General features: G+C 46.9%; 1 protein-coding gene and 1 long non-coding RNA gene across 4 annotated transcripts in view; one reads left to right on the top strand and one right to left on the bottom strand.

Moving 5' to 3' along the window:
* Window positions 1-13,588, top strand: part of LOC119952158 (gastrula zinc finger protein XlCGF8.2DB-like) — a 56,830-nt gene extending 43,242 nt beyond the window's left edge. The window contains exons 1-2 of one of the 3 annotated variants that reach the window (XM_038775753.1): window positions 3,215-3,485; window positions 11,059-13,588. In XM_038775753.1, coding sequence (XP_038631681.1) covers window positions 11,318-12,343 — 1,026 coding nt within the window. In that variant the 5' untranslated portion in view covers window positions 3,215-3,485; window positions 11,059-11,317 and the 3' untranslated portion in view covers window positions 12,344-13,588. Of the gene's footprint in view, window positions 1-3,214; window positions 3,486-5,954; window positions 6,177-11,058 lie in introns of those variants that run through there. The other 2 variants (XM_038775754.1, XM_038775752.1) reach the window with 2 other exon arrangements.
* LOC119952273 overlaps window positions 1-18,842 on the bottom strand; it is a 58,338-nt gene that overhangs the window by 11,109 nt on the left and 28,387 nt on the right. The window lies entirely within an intron of this gene.

The raw sequence follows: 18,842 nt of genomic DNA, 5'->3' as shown, positions 1-18,842 counted from the left end.
GTAGTCCGAATTGAAGGCTTTAATCTACAAGATGTTTCCCCAGCAGCTCGAGTATAGAAAGAACGGTGGCTGCTGGGAAACACGGGGTTCTTATACCCCGCCTCATTGGGCGGAGCTACCTTCGTCTTGACCAATGAGGAAGCAACACTTGGGCCAATGAGCAGCGAGCCTTCTCCAATAGCAGCTCACACTCCCAGGTACCGTAGTACCTCTAGTCATACTACCACATTCCTGAAATGTACAAGTCCCTCCACTCACCCCACCCCACCCCCCCGCCCCCAAGACCTGAACGATGGGTCCATGCTTGAGGCAAAAAAGAGGTGATTACCGCAAATCGGGGCCAAAGCAGACAGGGGGAGAGGTTGAAATGCTGCTGAAATGGTTTCTAAATCCTGAGGGAGGAAATCACCACAGGACTCGAGGAAAAACCTGCGGGGAGAAAGGGCAGCGGTGTAGTAATTATGGTGAGAAGAGAGGAGGCGATGTGCACGACCGAGCCTCCATTTTGCCCCAAATTGAGTCAGGGTCACTAATCCACTGCAGGATTTTCTGAATGTTGGCAGCGCAATAATCAAACAAAAGATACAGGAGGGCCAAACCTCCCGATCTCCTGTCTCTCTGAAGCAGAGGGCTGAGGATTCTGGGAGACTTTGCCAGCCCAGATAAAAGCAGAAATCAGTTTGTTAACCATTACCAAAAAATGATTTGGGCAACAAAATGGGGATCCACTGAAAGAAAAAGAGAAATCTTGAAAGCACATTCATCTTAATTTTTAGGATCCTGCCCACAAGAGGCAACGGAAGGTTACCCCATCTCCACAGATCCACTTTGACATTACTCCTATTCTACTCTCAGCCGGTTCGGGAAATGAATGGGCGCAGCCGACCTCGCTCTGCACCACAAACCAGCCAACTGAGCTGAACCAGTCCCCGTGCTTTGACATTACTCATGAGGTTTGAGTAGTGTGGTGAATGTCACACTATATATAGTTGCCAATATCACTCCATGTATATATGTTTGTTATCTATCCGTTGTAAGATCAATGCTGTATATAGTTGCCAATATAACTCCGTGTATATTTAGAATTTAGAACAGTACAGCACAGAACAGGCCCTTCGGCCCTCGATGTTGTGCCGAGCAATGATCACCCTACTCAAGCCCACGTATCCACCCTTTACCAGTAACCCAACAACCCCCATTAACATAGAACATAGAACAGTACAGCACAGAACAGGCCCTTCGGCCCTCAATGTTGTGCCGAGCCATGATCACCCTACTCAAACCCACGTATCCACCCTATACCCGTAACCCCCCCTAACCTTACTTTTTTAAGGACACAACGGGCAATTTAGCATGGCCAATCCACCTAACCCGCACATCTTTGGACTGTGGGAGGAAACCGGAGCGCCCGGAGGAAACCCACGCACATTTCCACGGTTTCTCCATGATTTGGGTCTCTTTGTGTCTTTCTGGGTGAGACAATCAGTTGAAGCCTCGTCTACACACAGAACACGTGTATGGTCTCTCCCCACTGTGAATGGTGTGCTCTTTCTTCAGTCTGTGTAACTGGTTAAAGTTCTTTACAGTCCTTTCAAAGAACAAAGAACAAAGAAAAGTACAGCACAGGAACCGGCCCTTCGGCCCTCCACACCCGTGCCGACCATGCTGCCTGTCTAAACTAAAATCTTCTACACTTCCTGGGTCCGCATCCCTCTATTCCCATCCTATTCATGTATTTGTCAAGATGCCGCTCAAAAGTCACTATCGTCCCTGCTTCCACCACCTCCTCTGGCAGCGAGTTCCAGGCACCCACTACCCTCTGTGTAAATAACTTGCCTCGTACATCTACTCTAAACCTTGCCCCTCGCACCTTAAACATATGCCCTCTAGTAATTGACCCCTCTACCCTGGGGAAAAGCCTGGAACACTCTCACTCGGGAGTGTGTATGTGTCTCAGTGCTTTTCCAGTCACACCAATGTTAAAAATCTTCTCAAGCCGGCAGATCGGGCAAACATTTCTCTTTCTACATTCAAAGGCTGATTATATTCAGGACCCATGGAATTGAGTGACTCAGTCAGATCGAGACGTAACGTTTGAGATTTGTCTGTAATTTGTCCCCTTCTAATAACCTGTAAAATCAATCGACAAAAATAACCACTGTCAGTACGGGATTGAAACTCAGAATTCACAATTTTAATTGATCTGGAATAGTATTTCCTCTTTCGTTCTCCAAAATCTCCATCCCATACATGCTCCCTCTATTCTCACTCTGCTGTATCTAATAGTCAGCCTCTTAATTCTCCTGAACGTGCTGATTCAGGCTGATTGATAGATTTATCATGGAATTTACAGATTTATCATAGAATTTACAGTGCAGAAGGAGGCCATTCGGCCCATCGAATCTGCACCGGCTCCTGGAAAGAGCACCCTACCCAAGGTCAACACCTCCACCCTATCCCCATAACCCAGTAACCCCACCCAATACTAAGGGCAATTTTGGACACTTAGGGCAATTTATCATGGCCAATCCACCTAACCTGCACATCTTTGGACTGTGGGAGGAAACCGGAGCACCCGGAGGAAACCCACCCACACACGGGGAGGATGTACAGACTCCGCACAGACAGTGGCCCAAGCCGGAATCGAACCTGGGACCCTGGAGCTGTGAAGCATTTGTGCCAACCACTATGCTACCGTGCTGCCCATGCTCACTGCTTCCTGTCCTGGACACAGGGACCAGAACAAATAGAAGCTGCAGTCAGCCATTCGGCCCATCGAGCCTGTTCAACCATTCAATTGGCCGATCTACCTCAGCACCATTTTCCCACGCTATCCCTTGATAGCTTCACTATCTAGAAACTTATCAATCTCGGTCTTGAAAATACTTGATGACTGAGGCTCCACAAACCTCTGGGGTAGAGAATTCCAAAGCTTCACCACATCCTCGAGTGAGGAATTCCCTCTTCATCTCAGATTTCCCTCCATTTCCCTGTCTGTTCCCCAGGACTCCCTGGTCAACCAGAAACATGTCTGGGCTGCAAGGCGCAAGCGCAGTTGCTAATCTGCCGGTTCTGGCTCCACTCGCAACAATTCAGCTGGTGCCCCCTGCGTCACTGTGACGTCACAATGGAGCCCCGCCTTGAATCAGCCAATAGAGATCACTCTGCTCCTCATTGACGTCACCCGGAAGGCCATTTGCCCCGCCCCTCCTCCGGACAAGGTTCCAAGGTCACCGACCCCCCGGCTCCGTCAGAGCGAGAAGCCCCTCGGTATTTTCCCACCCGGGACTGCGCATGCCCAAGGGAGAGGGGAAGGTGCGCATGTGCAAGGAGCTCCGCACCCGACAGTCTTCTGAGGTGTTGGCCAATGGGAAGAATTGGAGGACCGGAAAGACTTTGGTCCTCCAGCCAATCACAACACGGGCTTTGTCTGACTAAAGATTGAGTCTCATACAGATTAAAACATCCTGCTGTCTCCAACATCTGTGAGTAAAACACTTTCTTTTCTCCCCCTTTCCATTTCTTTTCTCATTCTCACCTTCAATTGGTCACTTGCAGCAACTGAAGGGAAAGGAAGTGAATCCAGGGAGGGTGCAGACTCTGGAAAGCTTGGCCCAGGTCTCTCTCTCTCTCTCTTAAAGACATTGACATCCTTTGCTCCCTCAGCTTGACACATTTATTTGTCTGGCTAAAAGGATGGTCTCTTTCCCAATGTTCACAATTAAAGGGCTGCTTTCCCCAGGAGATGGCTGACATTTAAGGGGACAGTAAATTAATATCAGACAGAGACATGTCCAGTGTTGTTATATGGTACAGATTAGATATATTGTTTGTGGTTTTGTAATAAAGTATGTTTATTATTATTTCCAGTTGTGTAATATTGCACTGTGGCTACAGTACATATATCCAGTCATCTCTTCCCTCAGACATGTCTTCCCTCAGAGAGTTATTAGTCACTGGATTTCTCTTCCAGAGAGACCAGTGGGGCCTGGGGTCATTGAATATATTTAAGGATGAATTAGACAGATTTTTTAAAAATATATAGTTTTAATGAGGTGTTTTACTATTTTTGACAATGAACTGCAACAGAGTAAGAAGAATTGGTGGAAGATGGGTATAGAGCAGAACAAGAGATCTTGCCGGCATAAATACAAGCATGGGGAGGTGGTGGCGTAGTGGTATTATCGCTGGACTAGTAATTGAGAGACCCAAAGTCACACTTGGGTCAAGTCCCGCCAAGGCAGATGGCAAAATTTGAATTCAATAAAAATCTGCAATTAAAAGTTGAATGACGACCATGTTGATAGTCGTAAAAACCCATCCAGTTCAGTAATGCCCTTTAGGGAAGGAGATCTGTCATCCTTACCTGGTCTGGCCTACACGTGACTCCAGACCTACAGCAATGTGCTTGACTCTTAAATGCCCGCATGGACGAATAACAAAAAACACATTGCAGAATTAATTCAGAACAGGATATTTGAAGCACCAGGGTCTCTATATGAAATTCTGGATCAATTAAACAACCAGTTAACATGATAACATAGTGGATAAGATTATATAAAAACAGTCCAAAGATGTGCGGGTTAGATGGATTGGCCATGCTAAATTGCCCGTAGTGTCCTAAAAAGTAAGGTTAAGGGGGGGGGGGTTGTTGGGTTACGGGTAGAGGGTGGATTTGTGGGTTTGAGTAGGGTGATCATTGCTCGGCACAACATTGAGGGCCGAAGGGCCTGTTCTGTGCTGTACTGTTCTATGTTCTATAGGAGGCTGACAATGCAGATCACACACCCCAGGCATAGTTGAATTAAAATGAATAAGTTAAATTGAATTTGATCATGGAAAGCCCAGGAGGAGCAAGTCAGCCAAGCTGGAGCCTATGTATTTGAGACAGGGGTTTTATACTTTACGGAATGCATCCGACTTAGAATGGAGTACCAACGTTAAAAATTCCATGAGAATGCATTCCATAATCAGCCTCTGCCAGATTTGGATAGAGCTTTAGGGAATTAGGCGTAAGGTGGATTGGCCATGCTAAATTGCCCGTAGTGTCCTAAATAAGTAAGGTTAAGGGGGGGGTTACGTGTATAGGGTGGATACGTGGGTTTAAGTAGGGTGATCATTGCTCGGCACAACATTGAGGGCCGAAGGGCCTGTTCTGTGCTGTACTGTTCCAGAGCTGAATTTGTCGCTACTCCAGGAGCAGAGGATATTTTTATGAGTGGCAAAGATCTGGATATATGGCCTTTTTTTCATTAGAATTGGTGATTCTCCCAACTGAGGGGGACCCAGAATCAGGAATACAGGCTATATCAAAGATCCTCTCCAGTCCTCTGAACAAAAGGATTGAATCTTGACATGGATCCATGGAGAGTGTATATAGGCACCCTCAACTACTTGGCACTTTAGATACATCAGGAATATAGGAGGATCAAACCTGTGTCTAAGACGAGATGTAATATGAAGTCGGTATAGTATCTTGAATTGGGTCTCCTTGATTTGATTGCAAACCAAACTTTTTTTTGGCATAGTCCCATATGTTACCCCATGTCTCCTCATCAATATTGACTACTAAGTCCCTTTCCCATGACTGCAAGGCACTCAACGTGGAAAAGCAGGATCTGAAATTTAGGGCATCGCAGAACTTCTTAATCAATTGTTTAGGCTCCACAGAATTCTGGATTTTCCCAATTGCGGATAACGTCTCTGAGCTCTAAATACTGAAAAAAGACTGTCTTGTGATGTCAGATTGCTGACATAGCTGCTCAAAGAATGACGAGGAAGCATCTCTGAACATGTCTCCCAAACGCCTCTATCTCTTCAGATACCGAATCCATGGTCGATGAGACTGGGTGGAAAGTCTGAACTCCCCTGGACAGGAGAGAGAGCAGAAGTCAATTGAGATCTTCCTTCTAATTGGTGGACCAACCTCCATGCTCTGAGCATATCGATAATAGTAGGATTATCACACAGAGCAGTGTCTTAATGTCACCATAAAAGAAGACGACCTGTAGAGGGAGAACTGACTGGTCTGTTTCTATATCGAGCCAGTTGGATGTTGGGTCCATCCTAACCCAATCCCTTATGAACCTTCGACGGGCAGCCAATTGATAGAGCCTGATATTCGAGAGACCCAACCCTTCCTTTGCTCCTGGTAATTGGAGCTTAACAAACTTGAGGTGAGGTTTATTTTTGTTCCAGATAAATGTACTAATCATTCCATTAATTTCCTTAATGACTCTGGTTGACAGCAGAATAGGCAGCATCTGCAGAGGGTACAACAGTCTGGGCAACACATTCATTTTAATGAAGGCGATCCTCCCTCACCATGAAATCGGAAGAGCCGACCACCGGGCAAGGTCCCACCTAATAGTCACCATCAGCTGTGGAAAGTCAGCCCCATATAGCTGTCTGAAAGGGGGGGCCATTGACATTCCCAGGTTTTTAAATCCCAAGATGGACCATCTGAAGGGGAAGTTAGCAAGGGGCATGGCCTCGGACTCAGCAAAATTGATCTCGTAACCAGAGAAGCCGCTAAATCTATCCACTACTCCAATAATGGCCGGGACTGAAACACGGATTCAATACAAACAGCAGCCCGTCATCTGCACACAGAGTGATCTTGTGCTGCCTCACCCCACCCCCCAGTCCCGATATCAGAGGATCCGATCTGATATCCTCCGGCAAGGGCTCAGTGGCCAACAACAAGGGGGACAGAGGGCAGCCCTGTCTCGTCCCTCTCTGAAGCTCAAACATCGACACCCTTAAACCATTGGTGAGCATCGCCGCTGCCGGTCTGTGATATAACAATTGAATCCACTCAATATAATCCTCACCCAACCCGAAGCCTCACAGCGGATACACCAGATAATTCCACTCAACTCGAGCAAAAGCTTTCTCTGCATCGAAGGAGATCAGCAGCCCATCCAATGGGTATTTCTGAAAAGCCTGAATCACATTCAGCAACCTTCCAACATTGTTACTGGAAAACCTTTCCCGTATAAACCCAGTCTGGTCCTCCCGCACGATTGTCGGAAGGATATCCTCCAGCCTTATCGCCAAAACATAAGATCGCAGTTTCAAGTCAATATTCAAAAGAGAGATTGGGCGATGAGAGGCCCAGTCCTCTGGGTCCTTGTCCTTCAGAATCAAAGAGAGATTAGCCTCACGGAGAGTACGTGGCAGCATCCCCGAGTCAAAAGAGTGACAATATAGACCCACCAACGGGTCCAACAACAAATCCTCAAACTCCTGATAAAACTCACACCCACAGCCATCCGGTCCCGGGGCTTTACCCGGCTGCAGCTCCTTCATGGCCTTTGACTCCTCTTCCTCAGAAAGGAGAGCACCTAAGAGCCTCACTCCGGCTTTCCTAGGCCTCCGGAGGCTTCAGGGAAGAGAACAAATGCTCCACACCCACCAAGGCAACACCAAATTGCTCAGATTTATATCCTGCATAGAATTCCCAAGGGCGACACAATACAACAGTGGTTAGCACTGTGGCTTCACAGTGCCAGGGTCCCAAGTTCGATTCCCGACTTGGGTAACTGTATGGAGTCTGCACGTTCTCCCCCGTGTCTGCGTGGGTTTTCTCCGGGTGCTCCTGTTTCCTCCCACAAGTCCCCAAAGATGTGCTGTTGTGTGAATTGGACATTCTGAATTCTCCCTCTGTGTACCCGAACAGGCGCCGGAATGTGGCAACTAGGGGCTTTTCACAGTAACTTCATTGCAGTGTTAATGTAAGCCTACTTGTGACAATAAAGATGATTATTATTTTAAAAAATCCGTTTATCTCCAACGTCTTCATGACCCTTTCCCCTTCCAAGAGCCGCACAGAGAATTGTTCTAAAGTCGTCCTTGACTTTGTCAAATAGGGCGGCACGGGAGCAGAGTGATTAGCACTGTTGCATCACAGCTCCAGGTTCCATTCCCCGCTGGGTCACTGTCTGTGCGGAGTCTGCACGTTCTCCCCGTGTCTGCGTGGGTTTCCTCCGGGTGCTCCGGTTTCTCCCACAGTCCAGAGATGTCAGGTTGACTGGCCTCACTAAACTGCCCCGTGGTGTCCAAAGGTTAATTGGGATTACAGGGTTATGGGGACAGGGTGGAGATGTGAGTTAGTGTGCTCTTTCACGGGCCTCTTTCTGCACTCTAAATTCTATGTAATAGGCCAAATATTTGGTTGGTTTATTCCCAAACTCGTACAACTTCTGCCTCACAAACTCCAAACATTTCTCAACCTGCTGAGTCAACAGGGAGCCCAAAGCCACTCTTGCTGCGTTATCCTCCTTCAGCAATAGCTTACTCGGGCCGTCCATATGATTCTCCTCCACCTTCACCAAACAAACCTCCAGCATCCTGCGCCTTTTATTAGCAGGGTAAGAAATGATCAGCCCCCGATCATAAACTTCACACGTCTCCCACAAAATGGAGGGGGAAATACCAGGGCTCAAATCGAAAGGAAGAACTCAAACTCTTCCGTAAAGTGTGTAGTAAATGAAGTATGTCTTCTCAGGGAGGCATCAAACCTCCACGTTCTCAACGTGGGGGTGAGCCCTCGAGCAAAACTCCAGAAAAACGGGGGTAGGCCATTAGTGAGGCGACAGAGAGAACAGGAACAGATTTTCACACCACAATCGGGCGTGCGCCATTACTCCCTCCTCCAACTCACTTTACACCAGAGGCACCAAAGTTTCCCCAAACTGCTCCATTCACGGATAAAAGCCCCGTCTGTACCAGAGTAAGATAAAGTTAACAACACATAAACCCTCCCATAATAACAAAAATACAAAAGAATCACCACCACAATAGATCCAAGGGGACATTCCTCAATAAGACTGAGGACCCGGAGGATTAACCCCACAGCCAGACTGTCGTTACCCTCAGGATACCTTCTCCAAAATGAGGGGAAGGAAAGAAGGGCCAACAAGGGAATGGAGATCGAATGTCCCTCCCACATTTTAGACCCACCCGTGAAGACCTGCATCCACCACCACCCACCCTTCGGCAATGGCACCACTCAGTTCCGCCATGATTAACGCTCGGATAATAGAAGAACAAGCACATGGCACATTTACCATAACTGAGAAGATTTAAAAAGAAAATAAATTTAGAGTATGCAATTCATTTTTTCCAATTAAGGGGCAATTTAGCCAATCCACCTACCTTGCACATCTTTTTGGCTTGTGGGGGTGAAACCATGACAAACACGGGGAGAATGTGCAAATTCCACACGGACAGTGACCCAGGGCCGGGATCGAACCTGGGACCTCGGCGCCGTGAGGCTACAGTGCTAACCAAACTGAGATAAGATAATACGAGTCCCTGTAACACTCAAGGAGAAGAAGTCATTCAATCGGCGCTCACAGAATAACAACTCCCTTCAACAGGATAAAAGATAACAAATTCAGACAACACCATGATAGGGAAAGAGTCCGGATTAGAGCCTGAGTTAGTCTGAGCTGCAAACCATCCCTCCAAATACTTGCCCTTCATGGATTTTACGAAGACCAAGGCTGCAGTCAGATTATCAAAAGACTTGACGGAGTTGTTGGATACAATTTTCAGGGTCACAGGATAAAACAACATAATTCACTCCCGCAGCCTTGAGTTCCCTTCAAACCTCATCAAAGCCTCGATGCTTCGTTTGTGTGGCTGCCAAAAAGTCCTGGAAGAAGGAAATCCTCACTCCCTCATGGAGCCAGGTCCCACCTCACCGTACCTGTTTCCAGAACCCTCTGGTAATCTTTCAAGTTGTGGAAGTGAATAATTCCAGGCCTGGGATGAAAACTATCCCTCGGCCTCAAAGACAGGATCCGATGCCCTTTCTAATTGGAAACGCCCAGGCTTCACATCAAGCTGGAGAAAACGTGGCAGCCGGTCCTCGAAGAACCTAACGGGAGTTTCGTCCTCCACACCTTCTGGCAGGCTGACTACTTGGATGTTCTTTCTCTGACCCTCGGTCTCCAGGATACCGTTACATCAGCCAGTTTTCCAAGGATTGAATTCTTGCTTCCGCCGAGGAGGCATTTTGCTCAATGTTCAGGATTCTCTCCTCCGGATCAACGAGCCTCTTCATGGTGTTTTGCAGCTCAGCCTCATGAGCTCACAGATATTGAGTCAGCACACTCAGCCTCTGGTCAATAACACGGAGAACGTCGGCAGTCACCATTTTCACCGCCTCCGAGAGAGCCCCGGAGAGCGCGGGGTCGCGAGACTTCCCAAGGGTCAGGCTGTCATGTTGAAAAGGCGGCTCCACCCCCACTGAATCTGTCTCCGCTCTTTTATCAACAGATTTCTTGAAATTGTTAAGGATAATCTTACCAAAACTAATCCTGAAATCTTCCAGGGACAGGATAACAAATATTAATTCAAGGATCAGGTGCATGAGTGCCTGGCAATCAGGGTAAATGATGGATTATAGGCGAATGGCACCAGAACCTGCGGAAAGACAGCCAATCCCGCGCCCACATCACGTGGTGCACGAACCACCCCCCACCGCAAGGCAGATTTCTGATTGACCAGGGAGTCGAGGGTTAAGGGGAACCGGCAGGAAAACGGAGAGAAAGCTGAGATGAGGAGGGATTTCCTCACTCGAGGATGTGGTGAAGCTTTGGGATTCTTTATCCCAGAGGATTGTGGGGCCTCAGTCCTCAAGTATTTTTAGACCGAGATTGATAGTTTTCTAGATATTGAAGGTTTTGAGGGATATGGGAGATTGTGCGGGAAAATGGTGCTGAGGTAGATTGGCCAATGATCCCATTGAATGGTTGAGCAGGCTCGATGGGCTGAATGACCGACTGCAGCTCCTGTTTGTTATGGTCTCTGTGTCCAGGGCAGGGAGCAGTGAGCAGGGATCTGTCAATCAGCCTGAATCAGCACCTTCAGGAGAATTGGGAGGGTCAATATTAGATACAGCAGAGTGAGAATGGAGGGAGAGTGTGTGGGATGGAGATTTACAGCTTTTGGGGAATGAGAGAGGAAAGAATGTTCCAGAGAAACTAGAATTGTCTGTTCTGAATTTCTATCCTGTGATGACTTTTGTAAATTGTTTTTTTTTTACAGGATATTAGAAGAGAAGGAATTACAGACAGAAATCTCAAATGCCACATCTTGATCTGGCGGTCACTTGATTCATTGGGACCTGAATATAATCGACCTTTGAATCTAGAAAGAGAAACATTTGTCTGTTCTGTCGCCTTCAAAAGATTGGAAACAAAATTGTGACTGGAAAAGCACTGAGACGCATACACCTGAGTGGGAGTGTTCCAGAGCACCGACTGTGGAAAGAGCTTTAACCAGTTACACAGCCTGAAAAAAAATCATGTCATTCACAGCGGGGATAGACTATACACGTGCTCTGTGTGTGGACGAAGCTTCAACGTCCGACCTGGAGAGACAAGAGGAGACGGAGACTCAAAACCTGGAGAAACCGTGGAAATGTGGGGACTGTGGGAAGGGATACAGAGCCCCATCAGAGTTGGAAGCTCATCGACGCATTCACACTGGAGAGAGACCGTTCACCTGTTCTCGGTGTTGGAAGGGATTCACTGAGTTATCCAGCCTGAAGTCACACCAGCGAGTTCACACTGGGGAGAAGCCGTTCACCTGCCCTCAGTGTGAGAAGGGATTCAGACATTCATCCACCCTGCGGACGCACCAGCGAGTTCACACTGGGGAGAGGCCATTCACCTGCTATCAGTGTGGGAAGGGATTCAGTCATTCATCCACCCTGCAGACACACCAGCGAGTTCACACTGGGGAGAGGCCGTTTACCTGCTCTCAGTGTGGGAAAGAATTCATTCAGTTATCCCACCTGCTGTCACACCAGCGAGTTCACACTGGGGAGAAGCCGTTCACCTGCTCTCAGTGTGGGAAGGGATTCAGTGATTCATCCCACCTATTGAGACACCAGCGAATTCACACCGGGGAGAGGCCGTTCACCTGCTCTCAGTGTGGGAAGGGATACACTCAGTTATCCCACCTGCTGTCACACCAGCGAATTCACACTGGGGAGAGGCCATTCACCTGCTCTCAGTGTGGGAAGGGATTCACACAATTATCCCATGTGCTGTCACACCAGCGAAGTCACACTGGGGAGAAGCCATTCTCCTGCCCTCTGTGTGGGAAGAGATTCACTCGGTTATCCGGCCTGCAGACACACCAGCGAGTTCACACCGGGGAGAAGCCGTTCACCTGCCCTCAGTGTGGGAAAGGATTTATTCAATTATCCAACCTGCGCAAACACCAGTACGTTCACACTGGGGAGAGGCCGTTCACCTCCTCTCAGTGCGGGACGGGAAACCGTGATTCATCATCCCTGCTAAGAAATCAACAAGTTGACAATTGATTACATGGTTGAATTCTGCTTTACATCCAGGACTGCATTTTGTTCATTCTGACAGCTGTTCAATGGGGAGAGTTCGAGGGTTTCTTTCTGCTGGACTCACGACTTTGCCTCCTGTGGGTTTGTGCACTTTGAGCCTTGTTGCTAATATCTGGCTTCAAATTTCACAAGGATCACTGAGTGAAAGTGTGTTTCGAGGTTTGAAAATATTTAGTCCCCATTTCTGTTTGTAATATCCAAAGCATGCCACGTTGCCATAGAGATGGGCTGTGGGGGTTACTTGTTTTTTTTTGTTTAATTTAACTGTGGTGTCCTTCACAGAAGAAAACTATCAGAGTATGAGGGGCAAGTTGTCTGAGGTGGGCTGGGAAACTGATGGGAAACAGGGAATAGCTAATATTTAAGGAATTATTACATATTTACAAGGGGGTCAGTTAGCTCAGTTGGCTGGATGGCTAGTTGGTGATGCAGAGCGACGCCAACATGGTGGGTTCAACTCCCATACTGGCTAAGATTATCCGTGAAGGCCTCGCCTTTTCAACATTGCACCTCACCTAAGGTGTGGTGACCCTCAAATTAAATCGTCACCTGTCAGCTCTCTCTCTGAAAAGGTGGAGCAGCCTATGGCCCTCTGGGACTTTGGCGACTTTCATTTCACATTTATACAACAAATATCGATTCCTTTAAGGAACAAAAATCTAACAGGAAAAGTGATGTAACCGTGGCTAACAAGAAATGTTGAAGATTCCCTTTGATCAAAGGAAGAGGCTCATAAAGTGGCCAAAGTAGTAGTGAGTCTGAGGATTGGGAACCTGTTTTAGAATTCAGCAAAGGAGGACCAAGAAACTGATAAAGAGAAAATAGAATATGAGAGCAAACTGGGGAGAAACATAAAAACTGACTGGAAACGCTCCTGTAGGAATGTGAAAAGGGAAAGATTAGCAAAGACCAATGTGCGTCCATTCCAGGCAGAGACAGGAGAGTTTATAATGGGGAATAAGGAAATGGCAGAGAAACTAAACAATGTGTGTCTGTCTTCACAGAGGAAGCTACAGAAATTATCCCAAAACACGAGAGAACCAAGGGACCAGTGAGCATGAGGGACTGAAAGAGATTAGTATCAGTGAAAAAGTAGCACTGGAGAAATTAATGTGGTTGAAAGTTAACAAATCCCCAAAAGCTGATGCTCTGCATCCCAGAGTGTTGAAAGAGGCGGCTGTAGAGATAGTGGATACATTGGTGATCATCTTTCAAAATTCTGTAGATTCTGGAATGGTTCCTGCAGATTGGAAGGTGGTAAATGTAACCCCACTATTTAAGGAGGGAGAGAGAAAACGGGGAACCGCAGACCCATTAACCTGACATCAGTAGGAGGGAAAATGCTACAATCTATTATAAAGGATGTGATAACATATAAATTAGGAGCAGGAGTAGGCCACTCGGCCCCTCGCGCCTGTTCCACCATTCAATAAGTTCACGGCTGATCTGATTGTAACCTCAACTCCACAGGGGGCGGCATGTTGTGCAGTGGTTTACACTGCGACTGCGGCGCTGAGGACCCGGGTTCAAATCCCGGCCCTGGGTCACAATTCGTGTGGAGTTTGCACATCTTCCCCATATCTGAATGGGTTTCACCCCCACAACCCAAAGATGTGCAGGTTAGGTGGATTAACCATGTTAAATTGCCCTACATTCAAGAGGCGGCTGGATATAGCACTTGGGGAGAATGGGATCAAAGGTTATGGGGAGAAAGCAGGATTAGGCTATTGAGTTGGATGATCAGCCATGATCGTAATGAATGGTGGGGCAGGCTCGAGGGCCAAATGGACTCCTCCTATCTTCTATGTATCTATGTATTCCCGCTGACTCCCCGATAACCTTTCACCCCCTTGCTTATCAAGATTCTATCCAGCTCTGCCTTCAAAATATTCACAGTCTCTGCTTCCACTGCCCTTTGAGGAAAAGAGTTCCAAAGACTCCCAACCCTCGGAGAGAAAAAAGTTCTCCTCTGCCTTAAATGGACAAGTTATTACTTTTAAAGTGACTCCAATTTCTAGATTCTCCCACAAGAGGAAACATCCTTTCCACATCCGCCCTGTCACGGCCCCTCAGGATCTTATACGGTTCAATCAAGTCACCTAAACTCCATCGGACACAAGCCCAGCCTGTCCAATCATTCCTCATAAGACCAGCCTCCAATTCCAGGTATGAGTCCAGTAAACCTTCTCTGAACTGCTTCCAACACATTGACATCATTCCTTAAATGAGAGCAATACTGTACACAGTGCTCCAGATGTGGTCTCACCAATGTCCTGTTATGGACCAGGGTTTAGCGAACCCCAAAGTGCATCATGGTGTTCACCTGACCCACAACTTTTACTAGATTGTGGTATGGGGTGCACACGGCCCACTCTACAGGTGTGGTACAGCAGAAATGGAAAAGCATTTTTGAAAACAAAACAATGTTTATTCTATGAACTCAAGTTAACCTTTTTAAAACATACAGTGAACATCTTAGCAACCATCAATTCAAATACAACCCCCAAAGAATACAACACTAAGTAATTGTTTAAGCTTTCCTTTTAACATCCATAAGACTTAAAATAAAACCTTTTAACAGAAGCACCTCAGGTTTAAATTCAATACTGAGAACAGTTACCACGTTGAAATCAGCAAATGGACATTCATAAGCTTACAGAGATTCACACACATCCTGCTGTGATTGCAGCTTCTCCAAAACTAAAATTAAGCCAAACTCACCCTGCAACAAAAAAACCTAAAGCGAAAGTAAAAAGCTGACAGACAGCCCAGCTCCACCCACTCTCTGACATCACTGCAGTAATAAGCACACATTTCTTAATGGTACTCTCACTACAGATATTTGTATACACACCCACTTATAAACACCCATTTCTGAAAGGTACTCTCACAAAACAGTCCCATATAACTGAAGCATCACCTCCCTACTTTTGTATTCAATTCCCTCCAGAATAAGCAATAACATTCTGTTAGCTTTCCTACGGTAGCACAGTGGTTAGCACTGTTGCTTCATAGCTCCAGGGTCCCAGGTTCGATTCCAACTTGGGTCACTGTCTGTGCGGAGTCTGCATGTTCTCCCCAATGTCTGCGTGGGTTTCCTCCGGGTGCTCCGGTTTCCTCCCACAAGCCCCGAAAGACGTGCTTGTTAGGTAATTTGGACATTCTGAATTCTCCCTCTGTGAACCCGAACAGGCGCCGGAATGTGGTGACTAGGGGCGTTTCACAGTAACTTCACTGCAGTGTTAATGTAAGCCTACTTGTGACAATACAATTATTATTATAATTACTTGCTGTACCTGTATACTCGCCTTTTGTGATTCATGCTCTTGGACACCCAGATCCCTCTGAATCTCAGAGCTCTGCAATCTCTCACCAGTTAGATAATAAGCTTTTTTATTCTTCCTGCCAAAATGGGCAATTTCACATTTTCCCACATTCTCCATTTGGCAGATCTTTTCCCACTCACTTACCCTATCCCTTTGTACTTTCCTTATGTCCTCTTCACAATTTACTTTCCTACTTATCTTTGTATCATTGGAACATAGGAGCAGGAGTTGGCCATTCAGCCCGTCGAGCCTGCTCTGCCATTCAATACTGTTATAACTTGCCCGAATCCTATTGGCTGGGGACAATTGGTTACCCCATGGTACTTAGGGAATATTAGCTCCCCCAGTGAGCAGAGTGGAGGTGGGGGGTGGGGGCAGCACAGCTGTATAAATAGAGCTGGCCTGTGTGGTACCGGCTAGAGAGGAACCTGTTGTGAACTACTGGTACTTTATACATGTTGTCAATAAAGTTTATTTCTGTGTGGCTCTCCAAACTCGTACTGTATTCACACACACACACACAAAATTTACAGTGCAGAAGGAGGCCATTCGGCCCATCGAGTCTGCACCGGCTCTTGGAAAGAGCACCCTACCCAAGGTCAATACCTCCACCCTACCCCCATAACCCAGTAACCCCACCCAACACTAAGGGCAATTTTGGACACTAAGGGCAATTTTATCATGGCCAATCCACCTAACCTGCACATCTTTGGACTGTGGGAGGAAACCGGAGCACCCGGAGGAAACCCACGCACACACGGGGAGGATGTGCAGACTCCGCACAGACAGTGACCCAAGCCGGAATCGAACCTGGGACCCTGGAGCTGTGAAGCATTTGTGCTATCCACAATGCTACCGTGCTGCCCAAATTCTTCGTGGCCCTCACAAAAAAATACGATCATGGCTGATGATCCACTTCAATGCCTTTTCCCCCACACTGTCCTCATACTCCTTTGTGTTAATCGTATTTATAAATCTGTCAGTTAGGGTGGCACAGTGGTGCAGTGGTTCGCACTGATGCCTCATGGTGCCAAGGACCCGGGTTCGATCCCGGCCCTGGGTCAATGTCCATGTGAAAGTTTTCACATTCTTCCCGGTGTCTGCGTAGGTCACAGCCCCACAACCCAAAGAGGTGCAGGGTAGGTGGATTGGCCACGCTAAATTGCCCCTTAATTGGGAAAAAATTATTGAGTACTCTAAATTTAAAAAAAAAATAGAAATCTGTGAGTCTCTGCTTTAAACACACTCAGTGACTGAGCTCCCACAGCCTTCTGGGGTAGAGAATTCCAAAGATTCACAACCCTCTGAGTAAAGAAATGCCTCCTCTGAGATCGGTCCTAAGTGGCTTCTCCTTTATTTTGAAATTGTGTCCCCTGGTTCCAGACTCTCCAACCCGGGGAAACATCTCACCTGCACCCACCCTGTCTATTCCTTTATGTATTTTGTAGGTTTCAATGAAATCCCCTCTCACTCCTTGAAACTCTAGAGAAAAGAGACCCAGTTTCCCCAATCTCTCTTCATAGGACAGTCCTCCCATCCCCGGAACACGTCTGGTGAACCTTCATTGCCCTCCCTCTGTGGCAATAATACCTTTCCTAAGGTAAGGGCAGTAAAACTGCACACAGTACTCCAGCTGTGGTATAACCAAGGTTCTATACTATTGAAGTAAGTCTTCACTACTCCTGTACTGAAATCCTCTTGTGATTAAGGCCAACATCCCATCAGCCTTCCTGATAGCTTGCTGCACCTCCATGTTAGCCTTCAGTGACTTATTGACAGGCCGCCCGGGTCCATTTGTACCCCTTATCTTTACCACCTTTGCCAGTTGCTTTAACTGTACACGAAGCTCAGGTAGCACAGAGGGAAACCATTCAGCCCATCATGCTTTTGCCAGCTCTGCGAAAGAGCCAGCCAATTAATCCCATTGCCCAGAAATCAGTTTTTCATTTTATCAGTCTGTCCAATTCCCTTTGGAAAGAATCAGTCAAATCTGTTTCTTGCACCCTTTTTAGGTAACGTCTTCCTGATCACAACACACTATGTTTCAAAATAAATGATTCAGCATATAGTGTGTTTGGATTTCCATAAAGAATTTTAGAGCGAATCAAAGACGCGGTTATTACTTCAAATTCAAGCTCCATCTTTGTCAATCATTTTGATGGGGGGGGGGACCAATTTAAAAATCTAAATTCAAAGTCTAATGATGACCCTGAAACAAACCATTGTTGATTGCCGTAAAACCCGATCTGGTTCTCCAATGTCCTTCAGGGAAGTAAATCTGCCATACATACCCGGTCTGGCCTACATGTGACACCGGATCCACTGCAGTGTGGTTGACTCTGAACTGCATCTGAAATGGCCAAGCATTCCCTGGTGGTTTGTTACTCCTATTAAGAATTGAACCGGGGCGGGGGCAGCACAGTGGTTAGCACTGCAGCTTACGACACTGAGGACCCGGGTTCGATCCTGGCTCTGGGTATGTGTGGAGTTTGCACATTCTCCCCGTGTCTGCGTGGGTTTCACCTCCACAGCCCAAAGATGCTAAGTGGATTGGTTATGCTAAATTGCCCTTTAATTGGGAAAAAAAAACTCTAACTTTATTAAGAAAAATAATTGATCCAGACTATTTGTATTCCAAACATCATAAGCTGCAAGCAATAGCCAAACGATCCTACAACCAATGGATCACATCTGAGCTCTGCAGTTCTGCAAGTAATATTCAGGCTGCATGAGTGCCAGGCAATGACCATCTCCATTATGAGAGAATCTAATCAATGCCTCTTAACATTCAATGGCATTAACATCACTGAATTCCCACTGTCAACATCCTGGCAGTTACTACTGACCAGAAACCAAACTGAACTAGCCAGGTAAATACTGTGGCTACAAGAGCACATCAAAGGTGGGAATCTTGTGGTGAGTAACTCACCTCCTGACTCCCGAAAGCCTGTCCCCATCTACAAGTCAGGAGTACGCTGGAATACTCTCCCCGTGCTTGGATGAGTGTAGCCCCTATTACACTTAAGCAGCTCAACACCATCGAGGACAAAGGGGTCCGCGTGATTGGCACCCCGCCTGGAAGTTTTCTCCAAACCGGACACCGTCTTGACTTGTAAATGTTCCTTGACTGTAGCCAG

The sequence above is a fragment of the Scyliorhinus canicula genome, chromosome 17 (assembly GCF_902713615.1).
Source record: "Scyliorhinus canicula chromosome 17, sScyCan1.1, whole genome shotgun sequence".
Classification (NCBI taxonomy): Eukaryota; Metazoa; Chordata; class Chondrichthyes; order Carcharhiniformes; family Scyliorhinidae; genus Scyliorhinus; species Scyliorhinus canicula.
The sequence above is the reverse complement of the archived record's forward strand: the minus strand, read 5'-3'. Positions and strand labels throughout refer to the sequence as shown.